At 36.7% G+C, this 26,186-nt stretch overlaps 1 protein-coding gene across 6 annotated transcripts in view; it reads right to left on the reverse strand.

Moving 5' to 3' along the window:
- LOC131153842 (uncharacterized) overlaps nucleotides 1–26,186 on the reverse strand; it is a 45,720-nt gene that overhangs the window by 15,029 nt on the left and 4,505 nt on the right. The window contains exons 2-4 of one of the 6 annotated variants that reach the window (XM_058106304.1): nucleotides 15,069–15,216; nucleotides 12,462–12,547; nucleotides 3,754–3,797 (exon numbers count right to left, since the gene is read on the reverse strand). In XM_058106304.1, coding sequence (XP_057962287.1) covers nucleotides 3,769–3,797; nucleotides 12,462–12,547; nucleotides 15,069–15,216 — 263 coding nt within the window. In that variant the 3' untranslated portion in view covers nucleotides 3,754–3,768. Of the gene's footprint in view, nucleotides 1–3,686; nucleotides 3,798–12,461; nucleotides 12,548–15,068; nucleotides 15,217–26,186 lie in introns of those variants that run through there. The other 5 variants (XM_058106300.1, XM_058106293.1, XM_058106310.1 and 2 more) reach the window with 5 other exon arrangements.

Here is a 26,186-nt window from a genome sequence, read left to right on the forward strand (position 1 = left end):
ATAAATCTAATGACCCGAAGTTTTAATTCAATATTTTTCACATAACATAAACTTTTTATTAGTTAAAGTGGGGAATCATCACATTTTAATTCGATTTTTGTCATTATTAATCCATTTCTCAACAAAAACTGCATGCATGAACATTTAGTTATTTGGGAATGCCGGCCCATGGATGACATGAGAAACCAACAAGGATATCCACATGGCATCCTGGCTCAAAGGGAGATCCTTTGAGCCAACCCCGCCTTGACCACTACACTGATGGGTCCCATGTGGCCCCTAAGTCTAATGCTTTTCCCGAAGTCCTCCTCCAAAGTCCACTCACAGCTCAAGCCTGATGCTTTTCTCCCTTCTCTTCCTGTGCAGGCCCAACTTCTTGTGTGTCCCCTTTGTTCCACTTTCGTTCTCCACCTCCTCGGACAGTCCATCCCCTCTCTATGCCATTGTCTTTGATAGGCGATCACCTTAGGGAGAAGGCCGCTAATTGTGGGGCTCCAACTGATTCTCTGGCTATCATCCCAGTCAATAAAGCAATTACCTCAATTGTAGCAAACCTTCCTCCGCCTCTCCATCTGAATGATTTTGGAAAAATGAATCTTAGCAGCCCCAACTTCAAACTGCAGGTCTCAGACTAGGTTCTCAATAAGATGCATTCAGTGAGAAAGACAATTGACATTTCTTTTGAAGGATTCGATAGAGCCTTGTGTCTCTTCAAGGACATTGAAAGAAAAAAAAGAAGAAGAAGAAGATGTTGAAATCCCGAGTATCCTTGACAATATTGAGTAAATTATTAGTGAGTAAATGTAGAAAATTGTGTATTATTCTGTAGGGAAATTGTTTCCTTATTTAGAGTCTTTCTTTGTATTATATATTGTAAGATTGGGATGTACATTTTTTAAGAATTCAAGAACTATTGAAATTGAATTCCGCTCACATGGTATCAGAGCGAGGGTTTCTCAACCTTAGCTAACGATGGCCAACAGCGCCAACAAAGGGTTTACCTCTTCTGGAAAACCCGACGGGGATTCGGAGGCTACATCCGCCGAGGGTTTGAATGGCCTGGACAATACAGCCTTTACACTCTCAGTGGAGAAATTGAACGGAAAAAACTTCCGTGAATGGGCTCAATCTATAAAATTGGTGATTGAAAGAAAAGGGCAACTAGGTTACCTTACCGGCGAACAGAGGAGACCAGACCCTACCGATGTTGTCGCGTTGCAAAAATGGAGGTCCAAAAATTCCATGATCACGGCTTGGCTCATCAACTTGATGAAGCCGACAATCAGAAAAATCTACCTGTTCTTGCCCACGGCGAAGGAAGTCTAAGACGCCATTCATGAAACCTACTCTGATGTCGAGAGTTATTCGCAAATATTCAAAATCAAAACCCGGTTGTGGCAGATGAGGCAAGGCGATAGAGATGTCATGGAGTATTTCATGGAGATGACCCATTTCTGGCAGGAGCTCGATCTGAGCATCGAAGAGGAATGGGAGTGCTTCGGCGACAGCACGCGATACAGGAGGAGGCTCGAAAACAAACGGGTCCTCGAGTTTTTGGCCGGCCTCAACCGAGATCTGGACAACGTGAGGGGAAGAATCCTCGATCGGTGACATCTGCCTTCAACCCGAGAAGTATTTGCCGAGGTAAGGAGGGAGGAGAGTAGGAGACTAGTGATGCCGAGGCCCCAAGGAGATGATATCGGGCCGGACCAGTCAATCCAAAATTTGAGTACAATTGGGAATGGGCCGAATCCCAATAGGCCTGACGTCTCAACCCTTATATCAAAAGGCCCTGCAGGAACCGGGCAAAGATCACAAAAAGGTAAAATATGGTTCAAGCACTATCGAAAGTCAGGTCATTCAAAAGATACCTGCTGGGAGATTCATGGAAAGCCTACAGATTGGAAGTCGAGACAATATAAAAAAAAATCGTGGGTATCAGGCTACTACTAACAATTCAACTGAAAAATCACAAGGTGGAAAACCCAATAATACCATGCCCAAGTGGTGTATTCAGTCCTGAGTAGTTGGATCAGCTATATAAAATGTTTTCCTCAATTCAAACATCGGGTCAGTCTTCCACTGGTTCTCTAGCTCACCGAGGTAATTTTTTGTCAGCCCTAAATACAATATCCCATTACAAATCACCATGGATAATTGACTCGAGTGCATTTGATCATATGATTGACTCTTATCAATTGTTCTCATCCTATTCACCATATACTGGAAATCTGAAAGTAAAAATTGCAAATGGATCTCTATCACCTGTTGCTAGCAAAGGAAATATTCGCAAATCTAATTCTATAATTTTAAAATCTGTCCTACATGTTCCTAAGCTATCTTGCAACTTGTTATCCATTAGCTAGTTGACAAAAGATTCCAATTGCTCTGCTAAATTTGTTTCATCTCATTGTGTTTTCCAGGACCTATCATCGGAGAAGACGATTAGCAGTGCTAAGGCGTGTAAGGGACTCTACTACTTTGAACAGGCAAATATAAGTGAACAATGTTATACTGCAATTTGTGATTCTGCATCTATTTCTAGAGATAGGGAACTTTAGTTATGGCATTCTAGGATGGGTCACCCAAATTTTCAATATTTTAGACATTTATTTCCTTCTATTTATTTAAATAAAACATCTTTTGATTTTCAATGTGAAAGTTTGTGAGCTTGCAAAACACCAGCGTCTTTCTTTCCCAAAATCCACATACAAACCATCCCGCCCATTCACTATGATTCATAGTGATTTGTGGGGACCCTCACGCTCCCCAAATCGCACTCATAAAAAATGGTCCGTTACCTTTATTGATGATCATACTCGTATTTCTTGGGTCTACTTGTTGAAAGATAAAACTGAAGTCCGGTCTATTTTTGTCAGTTTTCACTCCATGATTCAAACACAATTTCAAACTCGCATTCAAATTCTACGTACTGATAATGTTACATAATATTTTAATGATATTCTATGAAATTATCTTCAAGAAAGTGGAATTGTACATCAAAGTTCTTGTGTGGATACCCCTCAACAAAATAGGGTCGCTAAACGAAAAAACAGACATATACTTGAAGTAGCTCAGGCATTGATGTTCACTACAAATATAAAGAACTATTTTTGGGGTGATGCTATCTTAACAGCAACACATCTCATTAATCGAATGCTGAGTCGAGTTCTTTCCTTTACAACTCCTCTCTAGAAATTCCACGAATATTTTCCTACCTCTCGACTCCACTCCAGTCTTCCTTTGAAAATCTTTGGATGTACTGCATTTATTCATGTTCATGCTCACAACTGAGATAAATTGGAACCTCATGCCGTTAAATGCGTCTTTATTGGTAACTTTCCTACCCAGAAAGGCTATAAATGTTATGACCTTGTCTCCAAAAAAATGTTTGTTAGCCTGGATGTCACTTTTTTTGAAACCACTCCTTATTTCCAGAAGCCCTCTCTTTCAGGGGGAGAAGTGGAGTGAAGATTGGTTCTTTGATTTCTTTAGTACTGAATCTGTGCCATCTAATGAGTCTCCCATTGCTTCATTCCCTGACCCATCTATTGAGTCTCCCATTGCATGTCCTGACCTACCATATACAATTGATCACTTAAACTCAGGGGCAGATGTAGAAAAACAAAAGGAAATACTTGCTTACTCTAGAAAGTTAAAAACAAAGCACAGGGAGAATCTCATACCCGAGGCACCAAAAGAGTTGGAACCGGTGATAGCTCCGAACAACCATGAGTCGACGCCCAGTCCTGATCAGGTAATCAATGATCATGAGCTTTCTTCTGATACGTCTACACCTGATGACATAAATTTACCCATTGCAGTCAGAAAACAAACTAGGTCATGTACTCTATATCCCTGGTCAAAATAAATGTCCTATAAAACTCTATCTAGAGGGTATCGTACTTTTACCTCTAACCTTGACAGGATAAAAATTCCAAAAGATATTCAGGAAGCTCTCGAACGTACTGAATGGAGGGAAGCCATTATGGAAGAAATGTGGGCTCTAGAAAAAAATGAAACTTGGAATGTTATGAACCTACCGAGTGGAAAGAAATCAGTTGGCTGCAAATGGGTTTTCACAGTGAAATATAGAGCTTATGGGACAGTTGAACGATATAAAGCCAGACTCGTTGCAAAAGGATTTACACAGACTTACAGCATTGACTACACAGAGACATTTGCACCAGTGGCAAAACTAAACACAATTCGGGTACTCCTGTAATTAGCAGCTAACTTAGATTGGCCACTATAGCAACTAGACATTAAGAATGCATTTCTAAATGGTGAGCTAGAAGAAGAAGTCTACATGACTATACCACCAGGATTCGGTAAGAAAGGTGAAGAAAATAGAGTATGCAAACTCAAGAAGTCCTTGTATGGACTCAAGCAATCCCCCAGAGCATGGTTTGACAGATTTGCAAAGGTAATTAAAAATCAGGGATATCGACAAGGGCAATTAGATCACACTATGTTCTTCAAACAATCTGAAAATGGTAAGAAAACAATTCTGATAGTATATGTTGATGACATAATTATAACTGGAGATAACACAATGGAGATGGAAAGATTAAAAAAAGTCCTAGCTGCTAAATTTGAAGTTAAAGACTTGGGACAAATGCGATACTTCTTGGGAATGGAAATTGCTAGATCAAAGAAAGGTATCAGTGTCTCTCAGTGAAAGTATATCCTTGATCTCCTAACCGAAACTGGCATGCTTGGATGCAAACCTAGTGAAACCCCGATTGAAGCAGTAAAGAGGGTCGAAGAATGTGGAATACCAGTTGAAAGAGAAAGGTATCAGAGATTGGCTGGTAAACTAATTTACTTATCGCACACCAGACCCGACATTGCATTTGCGGTAAGTGTTGTAAGTCAACACATGCATTCACCAAAAAAGACTCATCTAGATATTGTGTATAAGATCCTCAGGTACTTCAAGGGTTCTCCAGGCAAGGGACTCTTCTTTAAAAAATGTGAAAGCAAGGAAGTCGAAATCTTCACAAATGCGGATTGGGCAGGATCGGAAGAAGACAGAAGGTCAACCACTAGATATTGCACCTTTGTATGGGGAAATTAGGTAACTTGGAGGAGTAAAAAACAAAATGTGGTGGCTCGAAGTAGCGCTGAAGCTAAATTCAGAGCAGTTGCACAGGGGATATATGAAGGACTATGGTTACGAAAACTCTTGGAAGAGCTACAGGTTCCAGTGAAATTTCCTATCAAACCCTATTGTGACAACAAAGCAACCATCAGTATCTCTCTCAATCCAATTCAACATGATAGGACTAAACATGTGGAAGTGGACCGACATTTTATCAAAGAGAAGGTTGAAGAAGGAATCATCTATATGACTTATATACCTACCAAGGAACAAACTGCAAATATTTTTACTAAAGGGTTAGCACGACAAAACTTTGACGATTTCATTGGCAAGTTGGATATGATTAATATCTATGATCCAACTTGAGGGGGAGTGTTGAAATCCCGAGTATCCTTGACAATATTGAGTAAATTAGGAAAGTGAGTAAATGTAGAAAATTGTGTATTATTTTGTAGGGAGATTGTTTCCTTGTTTAGAGTCTTTGTTTGTATTATATATTGTAAGATTGGGATGTACATTTTTTAAGAATTCAAGAAATAATGAAATTGAATTCCGCTCACAGAAGAAAAGCAACAAAGTAGTAACCGCAAAAAGGGCATAAGCAGAGAGCTAAAGAGGCTGGAATTTTTGTGAAGTATGACAAAGCGGAAAGAGTCTCATATATGGGAGTTCCTAGCAGCACAGGTCTGTCAATAATCTCTTGGAATGTGAGGGGATTAAATGACAAAACTAAAAGAACAGTAATAAGGTCATTTGTCTTCAAGAAACCAAGTTGAGATCCCTGAACAATTGGTTGGTGAATAGTTTATGGGGTTTAAAAAGCTACAGACGGATTGCATTTAAAGATGTTGGTTCTGCAAGACAAGTCCTAAACATTTGGAGTGATTTGGTTGTGGAATTATTAGACCATTCCATCAATACTTTCTCAGTATCCTGCTGTTCAAGACTTTGGATAACAATTTTTGTTGCATTTTCTCTGTGGTTCGGATGATGGTCCTTCAAGGGACTCTTTTGGAATGAGATTGTAGATATTGGAGATAAATGGGAGAACCCATCAGGAAGATTTTGATTTAGTTTTGTATCACCATGAAAGAAGTGGGAGATCCTCTGAATCTTCCAGCATAAAGGAGTTTCAAGACTTTGTGAATGTTTTCGCCCTCATTGATCTTCCCCTTATTGGAAGCTTGCTCACGTGGTCTAACTCAAGAGAGTTCCCCTCTCACTCAAGGAATGATAGATTCCTTATTTCATTTGATTGGGAAGAGCATTTTCCAAAAACCACTCACTCTTTGCCCTCCCCCCCCCCCCCCTTGGGCCCATCTTTGACCACTTTCTCATCTAACTTGACACGAGAGGAAATGAGAGGGGTCCAACCCCTTCCATTTTGAGAACATGTCGCTTAGTCATGAAGATTTTTGGCAATCTGATCAAGAATTGGTGGCATTCCATGTAGATTGAAGGGAAGGCTAGATATGTGACTGCCTCTACATTAAAATTTTAGAAAGTGAAATCAAAGTGGTGGAACAAAAATATCTTTGGCAATGTCACCCTAAAGAAGAATGAGATCTTGAATGATATAAAAGGAGTTGGATGGCCAAGAGATTAGAGGGAGCCTGAATTCTGAGAATAGATCCAAAGGAGTTGCTCTTAAAAGAGCCCTTACTAATGTCATCACTACAAAGGAAATATCTTGGCGGCAAAAATCTAGGGCCCTTTGGTTAAAGGTTGGGTGCAAGAACACCAAGTTTTTCCACCAAGCTGATAATGCACATTGAAGATTCAACTTGATAACAAAAATTGACGTGGATGGTGAACTCTTGGTGGAGAAGGGGGCTATTAAAAGGGGAGTCTGCAACTATTAAAGAAATTTCTTTACTGAGTGGGAACCTTGGAGGCCAACTGTGAAGGTATTTCCTTCAAACAACTGAGGGCACATTTAGTTGTGGAAAACATAGTCCATTTTCCAATTTTTATTTTTCCAAAGGATTACCAAAAAAAAAAAAAATGCTTATTTTTTTTTAATTTTTCAAGATTCATTAATAGAAAGGGAGAAAATAAAGAATTTGTTTAAATGTACAAAATATTTTTTTTTTTTTCATTTTTGATTTCTAAATTTCAAAATAAACACAAAAAGACAACTTGTTTTCCTATTTTTCCAAAATTTATACAGAATAATATTTGGAATCACAGATTTTGTGGCTTGAATTTGGATTTGTGTGGATTTAGAAGAAACTATATACATAACCCATACAAATTAAAAGATGATTTCCAACTTTTCCATACAAATTTGGAAAGTCGAAAAACAAGGTGATATTTTTGTAATTATTTGAAAAATTAGAAATGAAAAATAAAACTATTTGCACGAGCAAATAGTGCCAAAATTGTTTAATGTTGACCATTTATTTCATACAAGTGTTGTAAAGTAGAAAAATTAACTAACTTCTTTGTAGCTTTTTTGGGAAAATGAAAATTGTTTTCAACAATTGAACTGGCCTTGAGCTTCTCCATGGCTCAATGGCTCGAGAGACCCTTCGAGGAAGAGGAAATCGTTTCAACTCTCATAGTTGCAATGGGGACAAAGCCCTAGGTCCCGATGGTTTCAACATGGCTTTCTTTCAAAGGAACTGGGACTCCCTTAGGCAAGATATCATTGGAGTGTTCAATGATTTCCACAGCTTAGGCACATTTGCGGCTAGCATCAAATCAACCTTTGTCTCGTGGATTCCACAGAGAGCGAGGGCTATAAACATCAAAGATTTTCATCCCATTAGTCTTTATGGTAGCTTGTATAAACTCCTATCTAAAGTTCTTGCAGCCAGGCTCAAACTAGTAATTTCAAAAGTTGTTGGAAAACACTAGCATGCATTTTTTTTAGGCAAAGAAATCATGGATGCAGCCCTTATTGCAAATGAGGATGTAGATACCCATTTGAAGGGAGGAAATAACGTCATAGTCTGCAAAATGGATATGGAAAAGGCTTTTGATCAGCCTGTTTTATATTCTCAGAAGGATGGATTTCATGAAAATTTGGGGCAGTTGGATCAATAAGTGCATATCCACACCCTCATTTTCAATGCTCATTAATGGCAGCCCCAAGGAGTTCTTTAGATCTTTGCACAGGTTGCATCAAGGGGACCCCCTCTCTCCCCTTTTGTTTTTCTTGGTTATGGAAGTTTGATCCATATGTTAGTCAAAGCCAATGAAGGTGGGTCTGCTTAAGGGGCTTAGCATTGGAAGGAACAATGAGATCTTGGTAGTCTCCCACATGCTTTTGGCAAATGATATTGTTATTTTTTTCCAATGATGACCCTATTCAAATCCTTAACGTCATATGCATTCTTCTTGGTTTGAGGCAGTAACAGGTCTAAAGGTGAATTTGAGTACGAGCAAAATCATCCCAATGGGACCTAGTGATAGTAGACCTTTTCTGGTAGGCATCTTAGGCTGTAATCTTGGGACCTTTCCCATTTCTTACCTACGCCTCCTCCTTGGTGCCAAGTTCAAAGACAAGGGTGTTTGGTATCCCTTAATTGGAAGATTTGAAAGGACACTAGCTGGATGGAAAAGGAATGATCTCTTAGGCAGATTCATGCTCATCAAGTGCACCTTAGCCAATCTCCCAGTCCCAGCCTACTTTATGTCTCTATTCCTCATCCCTAGTGTTGCTGCCAAAAGATTGGAAGGGATTCAAAGAAGATTCCTCTGGGTGGGAAACACAAGAGAGGAGTTCAAGTATCATCTTGTAAAAGAGGAGGGGGGGGGGGGTGTCAAACAACCTATGCAAAAGGGAGGGCTCAGCCACAGATTCCTCATCACCTTCAACAAGGCTCTCGTAGGAAAATGGTTGTGGAGGTTCACATCCAAGAGAGATTATTTCTGTAGGGATGTTATTGCAACTAATATGACCTTCATCATAACGGTTGGATTTCCAAAGAGGTTACCAAAGGCTATGGCACAACATCTGGAAATTCATACGGAAAGAGTGGGAGAATTTCTTCTCTCACATACACTTCAGCAAGGGAAATAGGAAGGATATATTTTTTTTGGCATTACATTTGGTGTGGCGAATCCTAGTTGAGCTCTTCTTTTCCTACCATTTACAGGCTTATCTTTGATAAAAATGCCCTGGTTTGTCACCATCAGGATAGCACCAGTAATGGGACCTTATGGATTATACCCCTGATCAGGAATGTATATAACTGGGAGATCGACACTCTTATTAATTTCTACAGAAGCCTTTATCATATTCAGAGTCAGGCCTCTTCCAATAAGCCCATTTGGATCTTAAGCAAGGAGAGTATTTTTATGGTCAACTCTTATTATAATCACCTTAACCTGCCAGCGCACGGTGTGACCAATTTTCCTTGGAAGCTTATTTAGAAAACAGCTGCCCTCTTTGAAATAAGCTTTTTTTCTACTTAGGAGGTTGCTCTAGGGAAGATCCTCACCTTAGATAATCTCCAAAGAAAGGTTTGAAGTGCCTTGAAGAAGAGGAATTGGTGAACCACATCCTTCTCCACTGCTCTTGGACTAGGAATCTCTGTAACTTATCCATTTCCATGGTCAAGCAGAAATGGGTCATGGCAGCTTCAGTTGAGGATGAAATTTGGGCTTGGAAAGGGAACCGCTCCAACAAGTTCAATAGGAAGGCCATTTCCCTTATCCCCCTTGCAATTTTTTGGGCTGCTTGGGAAGAAAGGAATATGAGGGCTTTTGAGGGGAAGGTTTCTTCTATGCAGATAGTCATGGATAGCTAGATGTTTATGATATCTAGTTGGCACAGTGGGTGCCTAGGAGAGACTTGTCTGTAATTCTTGACCCTTGATTTACTCTCTTGACTGGGGTTATTTTTTGTTCTTTTGTTGTTCTCTTTGTACTGTTCAGCATCCCCTTGATTCCCTGTTTTCTCTAATAAATTTCCTTTTCTTTGCTGATAAAAAAATATAGAATAAAATATGTTTTGTGAATGTTAGAGCTCCTTTTACATACTGAAATTGTACGAGTTATGCATATTTAAGCTTTAGAAAAAACTCACTGTGTACTGTCTTAAAATTAGGATTCAAAATACTCAATAAGGATTTAGATTAGAATGTTATTCAGTCATATTTTTGTTTGCTTAACTTTTAAATTTTTTTCTTATTAGTACTTACTTCTCAGATTCGTCTTTTGATGGTTTAGTTCCAAATTAGTTAGGGTATATATGTACATATATACATAAATACAAACGTATACATATATATATATATATATGTGTGTGTGTGTGTGTGTGTGTGTGTTTACAATATTATTTTTTTGTGACATATATTATTGGGCTTTTTTTTATTAGCAATTATTGAGATATTATATATAAAATGATCAAAAAGTGTGATTGGACACTGGGAGGTAAGGTAGATGCAAATACTGCTTGGAATAGGATGGCTAACACTATCATAAAGATAGTGAAAGAGATTTTAGGCGACTCCAAAGGAAGATACTTAGGTAGTAGAGAAAATTGGTGGTGGGATCAAGAAGTCCAAAGAGCCGTTAAGACAAAAAGAAATTGGTATAAGCACGAAAAATTTGTAAAAATATAGATAACTTTGAAAAGTATAAAGAGGCAAGAAATAATTCAAAAAAAGGTCATTAGTGAAGCAAAACATAGAGCTTATGATAATTTATATACTAGACTAGATACAAAAGAAGGAGAAAGAGACATTTATAATCTTTCTATAAGTTAGAAAAAGAAATGCAAAGATCTAGGCAATGTAAAATGCATAAAAGATGAGAATGATATTGTTTTAACTATAGAAGAAGACATTAAAAAGAGGTGGTGCAGATATCTTGATAAGCTGTTTAATGAAAACTAAAATGAAAGATCGAACATGAAATACAAATGAGGAAAAAACTAAAAATAGGAGATTCATTCGCAAAATTAGAGTCCTTGAATTTAAGAACTTAAGATGGCTTTAAAAAAATGAAAAGTCGCAAATCTATAGGACCAGATAACATACCAACTGAAGTTTGGAAATGTTTAGGGGATAAACAAAGTTTATGGTTAACTAATCTATTCAACACTATTATAAAAGCCACGAAAATGCTGGAGGAATAGAGAAAAGACATGTTAATACCTTAATACAGAAACAAAGGCAATATTCAAAATTGCAATAACTATTGCAGAATTATGGTTGAGTCATACGATGAAATTGAACAAAAAATAACAGTAGAAATGAGGGTTTCAAATAATCAAATTTGATTTTATGCCTAAAAGATCAACAACAAAAAATGTTTATCTTTTTAAGAAGATTAATAAAAAAGTTTAAGGAAGAGAGACTTGCATAAGGTTTTATTGACCTAGAGAAAGCACATAATAGACCTAGAGAAGTTCTTCGGTGGGTCTTAGAAAATAAGGAGGTATGCAGTAGATATGCAGAGGTCATAACGGACATGTATAATAGAGTAATGACTAGCGTTAGGATTGTAGGAGGGGAACCTAGAGATTTCCAATCAAAATAGATGTACATCAAGATTCTACTTTAAGTTCGTATTTTTTTACTTTAATGATTGATGAATTCACTAGGAATATCCAAAATGAGATCCCTTGGTTTATGTTGTTTGCGGATGATATTGTCTTGATTGATGAAGGTAGGAGTGGAGTGGAATCTAAATTAGAACTTTGGAGAACCATTTTAGAGTTTAAAGCTTTTAGGATAAGTAGGAATAAAACAAAATATATGAAATGTAATTTCAATAACACAAGAAGTAGTAGAGAGAAGATTAAACTTGATAATCAAGAAACTAATAGCACTTGTAGATTTCGATATCTTGGATCTGTTATGCAAGCAAAAGAAAAAATTGTAAAGATGTAATGCATAGAGTTAAAGCAGGTTGGGTAAAATGGAGGAGTGCGTTAGGCATGTTGTGTGATCGTAGAATACAGAATACACTTAAAATTAGAGGGAAAGTTCTATAAGACAGTTATAAGGCCAATTATGTTTAATGATTCAAAATGTTAGGCAACTAAAAAACATGCGCAATAAGTAAAAGTTGCAGATTGTGAATGTTAAGGTCGATGATTGGCATAAGATTAAAAGACAAATTAAGGAATAAGCATATATGCAATAAACTAGGCATAGTACCAGTCAAAGACAAGATAAGTGAGGGGCCGCTTAGATGGTTTGAGCATTTGAAACACAAGCCTAAAAATGCAAACCTATGTGGAGGAGTGATTTAGTTATTGTTTCTAGCATGAAAAGGGGTAGGAGTGAGCCTAAAATAACTTGAACTTGGAATGAAGTAATGAGAAGCTCTTAATCTAGTAAAGGAAAATGCTCTTGATACGGTAAATTGGCAGAAAAGGATTCATATAGCTGACCCCAACCTAGTGGGACTTGAGGCTTCTTCTTCTTCTTCTTCTTCTTCTTCTTCTTCATTTTAGATTGCCCCACAATGTAGCACATACTAGTCCTACAAATAAATTTTATATACAAACTACAATTATACATTCAATAGCTACATACATATAAAAAATATTGATGCAAAAAAGAAACCACAACATAAGAAAGAATTACTCTTTAATTAAAATGTAAAAATAAAAAATAAAAATAAAAAACTGAGAAAAAAAAAAAAAAGATGATCTTGCACATGTCAAAATAGAAAAAATTTAGAAATACCAAAAATTGCTTTATAGACACAAGGAGAAATTCTTTAGATGCTTGGAGATATCAGCACTATTCTGTGCATATAATATATACAACGCATACCAATAGGAATGAGGACTATTGAGCCATATCACATGGTTCACCTCTGAAGGCAGTGATATTAGATGAAAAAAGCAATAAATCCATTCCAGCTTCTCCTCCAAGTTCTTTATCATCTTTGTTCCGTACCCTCCGAACTTCCCTGCCGACGAATCATTTGTGTATCTCTCCTTCACCTCTGCCAGCAGCCTCAAAATCTCCTCCCTGACCCTTGCTGCCTTGGGAGGTCAGGGGACCAAGGCAGCAAGGGTCTAGCTTAAACTCTCATCACCTCGGTGTCTCTCAACTCTCTCACTTTTTGGGTCTTGTTCTATACAGTGATAGTCTTAACGGGAGAACAAAACACATTTCAGGTCCTATTCATGTCCTGAAGTGTCCAGCTGTGTCTCAAACCCTTTCAAAATTTAATTTAAAAAATTAAAAACTTAAAAAAAAAAATCAACAACAACAATTAAATTAATTTCCGACATGTGCCGGAGACATGTTGAGCCATGTCAGGTGTGTCTCAGTGACTCCAGGAGTGTCTGGGTTTCCTACTCGGGGGTTATGGACAAGAGGACAACAGAAAAAGGAAAAGGGAAAGCCAGCCTTACAGCAACTTCAAAGGCCTTTACGATTTACATCCTTACATCTGTTAGTAACATCTAGGCAAAGCCCCTGAACAATTGAATTAACTTCCAAGGAGGCCTTCTATAATTTAAAATTTCTTGCTCTCCCTAAATGACGGACTGCAGAAGCTGGTTTGACAAGGGAAGAAAACCATTGAAATTCTGAATCCCATCCCTAAGTTGTCCTCTGAAGCACCCATTTTCCTGAAGATTTTAAAGTAAATTCAAAAGAAAAGGACCACACAAAAAAAAAACAACTCCCATTTTTAGCATTTGCATCACACACAATGCATTTGGAATCATCAGCCTTTCACCACTTTTCAGTTTCTCCAAGGTAGGAATTCTATTTAAGACCACCAGCCAACAAATTAAGGAGCATCTAAGCTCTAGGAACATTTCCCTTGAAACGGATGAAAGGAATTGAAGCTACTGTTGGTTTTTTTTAGCCTTCATATGGTTCCAAACAGCATTGAAAGTAAAATCCCATTTTATCCCAATAAAGTCTATCCTCAGCAGCATGATCAGGAAAATAATCCAGCTGGATTTTGGATCTAATATCAATGATATTCCTTGAAGATCTTCTAGGCTAAACCCAAGCATCATTAGCTATGGTTCCAGAAACTGAAGCATCATTAGGAAGCCCAAATTCATGTAACAAACCAGTACCATAGGAGGAATACAGAAACTGGCAGGATGCCGATTATCATAATCTAGAGTAGATTTACCATTACCAATTTTATGCTTAATGTCAGAGATCTTAATGTCAGAGTAAATCTCTATCTCATCTCTAGCAGACAGTAACTTTCTCCAGGTCCAAGTGCAATTCTATGGAGCTCATGATCATCATCATTATTCATCACCAGTGGCATGGTTGAGAGACAGTCAGTTTGTGCTTTTTTTTGTAATTTAATATTTAGTGAGGGATATAATTGTCTTACTAAAAAGAGAGTCAGGAATGCCAGTAAGGGATGTAATCACCATTCTGCTGAATGGGGGAATTAGAATTCCAGGCAGAAAGCAAGTTCGTTCTCATTGATGTAAACTAAACATCAGAATGGGAGTCAAGGCCTGAATTTCGATTTCATTCCAACCCTAATGCAGGCCAAACATAGTTTAAGAGTTGACCAGATGATGGAGAACATCCCATGGATAATTCTACGTGGCGTATATCACCAGGCCTCATGTATCGGTGAGAGGAGTTTTTTAATGTACTTGGAATATGCTTCTCCTGGCAACCCTCTTTTTTTTCATTGGAAGTATCAACTAGACTGATAGCAGTGCCAAAACCGAAATTTAAACCTAGGTAAATCATGAATGTAAAGAAAGAAACTACAGCTGACCTCGTAAAAATAATGGTTGGCCTATTGCTCTCATCTATTATACGTGCAGAAGCATGTCATAAAATATTCTTGACAATTACATGGGAGGACATGCTAATTGGTTTTCGCCATCTACATTAACTGGATGGCCAACAAACAAATAAACTTCATGCTAATCAATAATATAGGTACACGTAAATTGATCCATTGTGTTGTCTTACCATGTTACTGAATGAAAAAAGATGAACAATAAATCATTTTCTAAGCAAATACATGTTTCATGGTAATGCATTGAACTTACAACAGATGAAGGCAATCATTTAATTGTTTAGCTTGTTTGCGACATCTCCAAACGACGGACAGTGTTCTTCCTGCAGCACATTCAGCATATTTTGCAGTAAACTGGTCACATTCCTTTAGTGCCTTCTGCTTCATTTTACTACGTAGTGCTGTAATTGCAGCAAGACGGCATTATAAAATTCAAGTATTTCATGCAATTAGAGGGTTAAAACAATAAAAGAAAGACATATATTAGAACTCCTTCAAAACTTGAGTCTCAATAAATGTAAGATTCGGAACATTTGAAGTACACATATAGCCAAAATGATGAGCATATATCTATGAAGAAGAGACTCTGGAAATCTCACAAATACAGGAGAACTACAGCATCGAAACATAGACTATATCATCATCATCATTTAAATAAAAAGATCACCTCATGTAACTTACTTCTCTAAATACCAAAGATTAAGCCCAGAGAAGTGAAGTCCAACAAGGCTGCACATTACCAGGCATGATGTGACTAATGGTGAAGTGAACGGGAAACTGGGAATATGATGAACATAAGAAAATGGACAAAAAAACTAATTTAATTAACTGACTCAGTGTTTTTAACAGAAAAAACTTATTCTAGAAATGGCAAAAATTGAATGACCTCTCGTGAGGACCTTGTCATACACAAAGAAAACAACCTCATGGAACAATAGTCTCACTACAGTTTATAAGTGGAAAGTCACACACATTTTCAAATCGAATATCTGAAACACAAGTTAAATAGGAAGGCCCCTAACCTACAAAGGAACTATCTTATTTTATCTGCCTATTCAATATTAAATCTCAACAAAAACTCTTTTTTGATGGAAAACTTCAATGAAGTCGTCAAAATTTCCACCAAAGTTTCTGACTTCTGCCACCTCCAAAAGAAAAAAATGGGGAGGAGGAGGTGGAAATTCTATATATACAAAAATCAATTTTCATACAAAAAATTCAACATAGCTTTGGAAGGACCTAACACTAAAGTCTTATAATCCTCCTATTTTAATGAGGAAATTGTAAAGTAGTTCAATGCCATCTCTATGGTAGATATGAGAAGCACATGAGACGTGAGTGACTAAAAGCAACCAAGAAACTTCTACAAAATTTTCAAGCTCAACTGCACCCAAAAGCCTGCCAAGCCACCACTTACCCTCCAAAAGGTCCTCCCCTGGATTGCTCATTATTGTCATTGAAGGCACTCCCCCAAATTTCCTCTCCCTTCGCCTTACTTCCCTCTCCAAACCAACTAATATTAGGCTAAGTTTCGCCATTCCCAGAAGAATACAACTGCATTTAAACTCCTCTGGTTTACTGCCAAATTGACCCCCTAAGAATACAAAGAAGAAAATGGAACGGGGGATTACTGGCAGAACACCCATCTATTCGAATGAAGAAGAAGCTAAAAGAAACAGACCAATATCCGGCACTTCCATCAGGCCACAATGCCCATCCTGCCCAAGAATGTTTCACATTAAAAAGCTTTTTCATATCCAATATCACAAATTCGTTCATGTATTCCCATGTCTGTTGATTAGCAAACATTATTTTAGAATCAATGCTTACATACCTAATAACTTCAACAAAATTGTCAAAACTCCAGCAACATGTTGAACGTTATGAGAATCTTGTTGGTGATGAAAATAATTTCTGAAAATAGTTCCAACAATGATGATGGTTATATTAATCCTTTCCATCATGTTCCACATCATGTCTCAAGTGATGACTCTTCTTTTCCATCACCATAGATGAAAGAATTGAAAGCTAGCTAGAGATTCTAATGTGAAAGTGGCTATTCCACAATTTGAAGGAAGAGTGTAACCTGATGATTTCCTTGATTAGCTTCAAACCATTGAAAGGGTCTTTGATTTCAAGGAGTACCCAGATGAATACAAAGTGAAGCTAGTCGTTGTGAGAAAATATGTCTCTTAATCATTATGCCAAGAAGCAGAGATCTCGTGAAGGACAAAGCAAGATCAAATCATGGACAAAATGAAAAGAAAGCTAGAAAGGAGATTCTTACCAAAACACTATAGGCAAGAATCTTTTCAAAAATTCAAAATTTTGAGGCAAAGGGATCTATCCATGGAGGAGTACACCATGGAATTTGAGCTGCTAATGTTGAAGTGGGGCATAGTTGAACTTGAAAAACAAACAAAAGTGTTTTATTTGGGTGGGTTGAAAGAGGAGATCAATGAAATGGTTAGTATACAACTTTGTTGGAGTTTTAATGATGGGAGGAAACTTGCACTGAAAGTAGAAAAACAACAAACTAGAGTCTGAAGGAGATGTTTCAAAACTAGAATCAAGGGGTAGCTCTTCGAACTGAGGGAGTGCATCCATATTGAAGCCTTGTACAGCAACCAAATACTCTTCTTACAAGGCAACAAAAAGGGGTAATGTTGGGGCCATCCCTAATTCAACTAGTTAATCAAATGTTAGCTCGAAAAAGCATTTTAAGCGTCAAGGGTACGGACATATTGCTTTTATTGTCCAAATCACAAAAATTTCTCCATTATAGAGGAAGAGATAGACAATGGAGATGGCTCCCTGATTTGCTCAAATAAAGAAAAAGAAGTAGCTTATGCAGAACAAACAGATTTGCTAGCCATTCAAAGGAGTTTTGAGTGCTGCCCACTAATGCTGTGTCCGCAAAAATGGTAAACAAGTTGCAGCTGGAAACAGAAACATCCTCATGCTTAATAATTGAGATGGCTGGAAAAAGTGCATGAACTAAAGATAAACAGAAGATGTCTAGTTTCATTTACAATTGATAAGAAGTACAATGATCAAATTGGTGTGATGTTCCACCTATGGATGCATGTCATTTGTTGCTTGGCCCCGTGTAGAGAGTTTATTATAATGGTTACAAAAATACTCACTCTTTTGCAAAAGATGGTGTGAAGAATGTCTTAGGTCCTTCTAAACCTAGCAGAATTAATTTGATTACTTGTTTTGAACTAGAAAAGTTTTTGGGTAGTTTAGAGATGGCATACACTCATGTTGTTTTCGAAGAAAATGCAAAAGTAAGTGAGTTGTCAAATAAAGTTTAATCTTTACTTGATGAGTCTTTACTTGATGACTTTAATGATGTTGTTCCTAAAGATAAACCTCACGGTCTTCCTCCAACATGAGACATTCGTCACTGCATTGATTTCATTCCTAGTTCTACACTTCCCAATAAGATAGCCTATAGGAGGAGTCCAAAAGAGCATAAAGAATTGTAGAGGCAAGTAGATGAGCTTATGGTAAAGGGGTTTTTTAAGAGAAAGTAAGAGTCCATATGCTGTACCAACTCTTCTTGTGCCCAAAAAGGATGGATCATAGTGAATGTGCATAGATAGCAAGCCAGTGAACAAGATTCTATTGGTTATTGCTTTCTTATTCCTCACTTTTATGATATATTGGATAAACTACATGGTGCTATCACTTTTTCAAAGATTGACCTCAAAAGTGGTAATCATCAAATCAAAATCCGGGAGAACAGAAAACTTTTAAAACAAGGGATGGTCTTTATGAATAGATGGTTATGCCATTTGGCACTCCAATGCTCCTAATACTTTCATGCAATTGATGAATGATGTATTCAAACCATTTATTGGCAGACATATTGTTTATTTTTATGACATTCTTGTGCACAGAAAAGGCAAGAAGGAGCATCTTGATCATTTGCACACATTATTTCAGACCTTAAAAGATTAGAAAATTCATGCCAACTTGAAGATGTGTCAATTCTTCACTAATTGCAGGGTTTTTTCTTAGGCCATGTTGTTTCCAGTGAAGGAGTGAAGATGGATCCCAGCAAGGCTGAAGCAATTCTGAGCTGGCCTATTCCACAATTACTATATGACATTTGGAGTTTTCATGGCCTTGTATCTTTTTGTCACCAATTTATCAAGGATTTCAATACCATTATCGCTCCAATCACTGAATGTTTGAAAGCAGGGAATTTTTTTTAAGCTGAGAAGAGTTTTGAAATCATTAAGCAGAAGGTGGGTGACAGATGCACCAGTTATTTCTCTGCCTTAACTTTAACCAAGTTTCTGAAGTTGAACGTGATTCTTCCAACATGGGAATTGGTGCTGTCCTAAGCCAAGGACATAAACCTCTTGCTCTTTATAGTGAAAAGCTTAGTGATTCTTTATGACTAAGAATTAATGCCATTATCCATGCCTTAGACCATTGGAGTCATTATTTGCGTCCTAAGCCATTGTGCTCTATTATGATCATGAAGCATTAAAGTTTCACCATACCTAGCAGAAACTTAGTAGGCATCATGCACCGTGGGCTGAATTTCTTCAAACTTTCAGCTTTTCTATTATGCATAAATCTAGAGTTCAAAATATTGTTGCTGATGCTTCAAACCATAGGCATTCTTTGCTAAAGACAGGATTACGTACTCCATTGCCAATAGCTAAAGCTACATTGGAAGATGTCAATATGGATGTCCTTAGATTGCCTAGGAGCTCGTGAAAAAGTATTCTCTCATGGTAATGGTTGATCGTCTCTCTAAAATGACATTTTGTTCCATGTAGCAGGACTCTAGATGATACTAATGTTGCTTATCTATACTTTAGACTGATTGCCAAACTTCTTAGTATTCCCAAAACAATCACCTCGAATTGGGATTCCATGTTTATGAGCCATTTTTGTCACACACTTTGGAGAAAGCTTGGAACTCATCTTCAATTTAGCACCACTTGCCATCCCCAAACTCATGGACAAACAAAGGTCGTAAAGAAGAGTTTGAGAAGTCTTTTGTTCGGTTAAGAAGAATATTAAGAATTGGAATCATATTTTGCCACAAGCTAAATTTGCTTACAATCATACAACTAGCCAACGTATTGGTTGTAGTCATTTTCTAGCTTAAATGACCAGAATCCACTAAGTTTGTTGAATTTGGTTCCTCTTCTAACTGCTAATAATTTCAGTGGAGAAGTAGAGGAGCTAAACAAATTCAAAAATTGCATGAACAGATTTGTAAGAAGATTGCAAAGTAAAATAAAAAGTATTGTGGTCAAGCCAACAAGCATAAATATTTGCTAAATTTAAAGAAGATGATCTAGTTTAGATTCACCTTGGAAAGGGGAGATTCCATCAAGGCCAATTTGGAAAAATCAAGCCAAGGGTTGATGGTCAATTCAAAGTTCTCAAGCGGTTGAGAAAATGCATACAAGATTAAACTTTTTCACACATTTCAATGTAGCTGATTTATCTTCTTATTATGGTGATGATAGCACATATGACTCAAGGACAAATCTTATTCAACCAGGGAGCAACTCCCTGACACAGGATTGTGCTCAACAGTTCTAGTGAATTTGACTGTTGGAAGATAATGATACAAACAAATTCAACTCTTGAAATTGTGGCCCAGCATGTTTTGGCCAAATTTGGAGCCTGATTTCAAAAAGGTTCTTGAAATATACATGTCATCTATGAACCTAAAGTTGAAGAATTGTTCTTTTCACTAGATTAAATTACACATTAAGCGGATGAGAATCTAGATATTCTATTACCAGCTTGGAGGATCTGATCAAACCCCCTGCGCTTAGCTACACATCCTAATATGCTTGATGAGGATTTTTCCCCTTATCTGATCGGTGGTTCTAACCTGATATCTATCATTGAGTCGGGATCTCCCCTCTTGGCTTTGTCTCATTGTCTATCTCGTAATCATTCAATTCTGCCTTATGTGCTAGAAGTTATGGTAATAAAATTTTAATGTGCAATCTCCCTATTTAAGCTTTCAATGTGTCTGTTTGTATTCCCTAAGTAGGAAAATGTGTTAAGCTCTTCTTTTGAGTCTTTGTTTTGTCAAAATCAATTATTTTAAGCAATAAAGTGTGGAATAGCATTTTTCTATGCTTGGAGGATTGTTCTAAGCCTATAGAAGCATATAGGCATGTATTGCAGAAAGAAAGTGTTTTTGAATGAAAATTGGAGACTTTGGCCTTTGCCGCCTCTTGTTTTTGTTCAATTTTGTATCTCCTTTATGAGTGATGAAGTTTATCCTTTAAACTCTATCTCCAGAGTGGTGAGCTATCTATCTTTAGAGTGGTGAGTTTCCTTGCTTCTATATCTCTTTGGTGGATTCTGTTAAGTGATGAGCATAGCTACCTATTGTGTACGTGTGATCTACTAGTTCCTCTTTTCTAGTGGCCAGATATCACTTCTTTACTGAACACGTGGACTCATTGCTCCTCAAACTAGTTAAGGTGCTCGGGTCTAACTAAAGGATTCTTCAACTCCTTTTCTTCCAAGTCTTTCTTTACTCATCTTCTAAAACCTTCAACCTCTAGTAGTTTCTTCGAGTCAAGGTGTCCAAAGGGGCAAGGTTCATTTTAAGATTCATGCTTTCATCTAAACTCTAACCCCTTGGTTGGTTCGCAAAATCAAGGCTGGAATGGAAATTTTGACTCTGATTCTCATTTCCATATTTGGATTGCATAAATGAGGGTAGAATTGCATTCTGGCCAAAAACAAAATGGTGATTTCTCCTCTTAGAGGTAGCTCCATTCCCGACTCATTTTCCTGGAAAACAATTATTACCCTTAGTAAATAATATGTTCCAAAAAAGCACAAGTTCTCTCAACTTTGCCATCACCAATAATAATAATAATAATCATCATCGTCATCGTCATCATTGATTAAAACAATAATCATAATAATAATAATAATAATCATCATCATCATCATCAATTAAAACAATAGTAAAAACAACAACAAAACTGAAAAAACAATAGTAGCTATTATTATAATAAATAATTTCACAAATAAGAATTATAAGTTATTATAATAAATATTAACAACAAAAATAATAATAATAATTATTATTATTATTATAAAAACAATAAAGAATAATAATAACAATAACTAGAATAATATACAGTAATAACAACAACTAAAATAATAATAACAATAATAATATCGCCGTTATTGTTATAAATTATTCAAATATAACAATAACAACAAAAAAATTAAAACTAATTACAATAATAATAATAAAATTATTATTAGTATAAAAATAAATTTTAAAAATAACTACAACAACAATTACAGGATTAATAAATAGTGATAATAAAATATTATTATTATAATTTTTTGTTGTGGTTATTAGTATCCATTATTCATGTGATTGCCATTGGTATTACTAGTGATTTGAAAGGCATTTTTTAGGCGCACCTCTTGAGGCATTTTAGGCCAAAAACGCACCAAGGCGTATGTGGAAAGGCACAACTCCATAAAAGCATACGCATTAGGCAAAAAGGCGTATGCATCAGACAAAAACCCTCATTTTTTTACGCCTCAACTTCAAGGCGTACGCCTTTCAGTATTCCGGGGTTAAAACACATTTTTAAAAGTCCATAACCCAAAACGCACTGAAACCCTATCCTCCCTCTCTCTTCCGCAAAACTTCTTCTCCTCTGCTCTGTCAACGAAGCCTAACAAAGCCTTTGCTCTCTCTTCGAAGCCTTGACGAAGCTCGATGAAACCTCTGCTCTCTCTCGAAGCCTCGACAAAGCCTCTGCTTTCTCTTTCGAAGCCTCGATGAAGCCTTTGCTCTCCCTCGAAGCCTCTGCTCTCTCTTTCAAAGCCTCGACGAAGCCTCTACTCTCTCACGAAGCCTATGCTCTCTCTCGAAGCCTCAGCTCTCTCTCTCGAAGCCTCGGCTCTCTCTTTCGAAGTCTCTATCCGATGGGTCTAAGGTTCTTGTCTCCTGTCTCTAAGGTTTTTGTTTCAGATTTTAATTGCTTAAATCTTGCTGCACCTGCTTAAACATGTCTGAAGCAGATTCCAAGGGGCAGAAAAAAGATTTTGTTTGGAAATACATAAAAGAAGTTTATGGAGAAAAATATTTTAGATGCAAAATTTGTGATCAACGTTGCAGTGGGACTGTCACAAGATTTAAACATCATTTGGCTAGTACAAGGAAGGGAATGAAACATTGCCCAAAAGCCCCTCAAAAAGTGAGTGATGTGTACAAGATTGCTCTTGAAAAATTTTCAAAAGAAAAGGGTAAAAGAAATGAACTTCTTGAAGAGATTGGGTAGGGTCTAGAAAGAGGGACTCAAAGTGCTATGTCTCCATTAGTTGGAGATTTTGAGTAGCAGAATAGTGGGAGTGGCCATACTCCTAGGGCTAGAGGTCCAATGGATAAGTTTTCATTTTCACAGACCAAACAATCCACACTAAACTCAAAATGGAAGAAGGAAGAAAGAAATGAAGTGTGTAGGAAAGTTGGCCGTCGTGTGTTCAACAATGCTTTACCACTTAATTTGATGGATGACGTATATAGGCATGTTATGGTGGATGGTATTGCTAATTATAAGCCAGATTTCAAGCCTCCATCTATGCATGAGATGAGGACGTGGATCCTTAAAGATGAAGTGAAAGACATCGACGGCATGTTGAAAGACCACAAAAAAGCTTGGAAGGAATATTGATGTTCTATCATGGTTGATGGATGGACTGATGGGTGTTCAAGGGTCTTGATTAATTTCCTTGTGAATAGTACATGGTTTTTAAAATCCATTGATGCTTCTAATTCTATAAAAAATGGTGATTTGATGTTTAAGTATATGGATGAGGTGGTTGAGGAAGTTGGTGAGGAGAATGTTGTGCAGGTGATAACTGATAACGTGAAGAACATGATAAATGGTGGAAAAAAGTTTATGGAAAAGAGGGAGAAGCTCTATTGGACTCCATGTGCTGCACATTGTTTGGATCTCATGTTGGAGGATATTGCAAAATTGAAGATCCATGCAAGCACAATCCTAAAGGCTACGCAAGTTGTGAAATTTATTTATAATCATTCCTATGTATTTGCAATGATGAGGAAGCATTTCACCAACAACAAAGAACTCATCTGCCCTACAGTGACATGCTTTGCTACTGCATTTTTGACACTTCAAAGCAGTTACAAACAAAAGCGAGCCCTTCAATCTATGTTCTCTTCACAGATGTGGTGCACTTCTACATATGCAAAAATGCATGAAGGTACAAGGAGTCGCTCAATAGTTTTATTTGACCAACATTTTTGGCCTCACGTGGCGCATGTTATCAAGAGTGTTGTCCCTCTTGTGTGTGTTCTAAGGGAAGTTGATTCTGAGGAAAGACAAGCCATGGGGTTTCTCTATAAGATGATGGATTCGGTGAAGGAAAAAATTTCTGCAAATTTTTCTAGAAATGAGAAGAAGTATGGACCCATTTGCAGCAAAATAGATGATAGATGGACTCCACAACATCATCGCCCTTTACATGCTGCAGGATATTATTTAAATCCCCAATTGCGTTATAAGGAGAACTTCTCTGATTATGAAGAAGTGAAGCAAGGACTATATGAATGCATGGATAGAATGTTGTCATATGAGGAAAGGCTAGCTGCAGACATCCAATTGGATTTGTTTGATAATGCATGAGGGGATTTTGGGTCTCAAGTGGCTATTGACTCCAAAATGTTGAGAAGCCTAGGTAAAAATAATATTTCAGTAAAAATTAGTTAATTAGTAGTACCCTATCCTTGTTTCTTCTCAGAACTTGGAACTTAAACATGTTTTTTTTTTTTTTATTTTGTAGCTAATTGGTGGAAGCGTTTTGGGACAAAGACCCCAAAATTGATGAAGCTTAGCCTAACATGTAGTGCTAGTGGATGTGAGAGGAATTGGAACACATTTGAGCAGGTTCTTACTTCTTACTTCTTGCAAATGCCATGTTATTATGGTTCACTCAAATATGAAAATATCTTCTAATATCTAAAATTTTAAATGGCTTAAACTCAATTGTAGATTCATACAAAAAAGAGGAATAGATTAGAGCACAAGAGATTGAATGCTCTAGTTTACGTCAAGTACAACACCAAACTAAGGGAGAGAGCTATAAGAAGAAGATAAAATTATGATCCAATATTTGTGTCGGAAGTAGCTTCAGATGATGAATGGATCACAAAGAAGGAAGAACCTATCCTCCCGAAAGATACTTCTTGGTTTGATGATGAAAATCGCCTAGATGTTGATGCTATTAGAGCTTTGCCTGTGGTACCTTTTGAAGGAGATGATGCATAAGCAACACAAGCTCTAGTAGCTCACATTGTAATCTTCCTAGCAAAAGGAAGATCAGTGATTATTGTGAGAACTTGAGTACAGACATATCGATAGTCATTTTTGAATCTACTAATTTATAGTTCTCCATTTCTCCTAACTCCTAACCTATAGCTTTATTGAATATGTAGGCACTCAAGACAAAGGCAAGCGGCCAACATTGGGCGCAATTGAGGAAGATGATGATGTTGAAGTGGGAGAGGAATTTATTAGTGGAAGAACTCCTATTATAGATGATTTTGATAAGATGAGGACTTTGATGAAGATCTTGATAGTTCCCTCTGAACTTTGTTGATTAAGATTTAGATTCTTAGAAATTAGAATCTTGGATGATGGGACATTGTGATGCTGTAATATGGCTTTTTCTCTTCTTTTTGTAAACTTATGGCTTATTTTTAACATGCATTGTTCGAGTTTGTTTGCTAAAATTGGCCTATATGATACTTAAGAATTATGTTTTTATTTGTTTCTCTATTATTCTAACATTTTTTTCTCATTTTTATACTATATATAAATTCTTTTACTCATTAATTATTTTAAAAAATACAGTCCCAAAAAGCTTACGCATTGCCTCGCGGAAGGTAAAACGCCTCGCCTTACGCCTTTGCCTTTTAAAAGACCAGTTATTACTATTATTTTTTTTTAATATTTTTGTTGTTGCTACTAATAATTTGGTACTGCTATTATTATCATCATCACTTTCCAAAAATCCAAACAAAAATATCATCTTTTTACTATTCCTACTATTATTAAAAATGAAAAAAAAAATAACGAAAAAATGTGCATCTTTTTCAAAAATAAAAATAATGTTGAATTGAAGTCACATATTTGAAAATTTGTAAAATTAAAAAATTTTGTAGAGGGGCATTTTCAAAAATAAATTTAAAATATCATTTTTATTATTCTTACTATTATTAAAAATGTAAAAAATATTTTGAACCAAAAAATGTGCAGTTTTTTCAAAAAAAATGTTGAATTGAAGCCACATATTTGAAAAATGACAAAATTAA

The sequence above is a fragment of the Malania oleifera genome, chromosome 1 (assembly GCF_029873635.1).
Source record: "Malania oleifera isolate guangnan ecotype guangnan chromosome 1, ASM2987363v1, whole genome shotgun sequence".
Lineage (NCBI taxonomy): Eukaryota > Viridiplantae > Streptophyta > Magnoliopsida > Santalales > Ximeniaceae > Malania > Malania oleifera.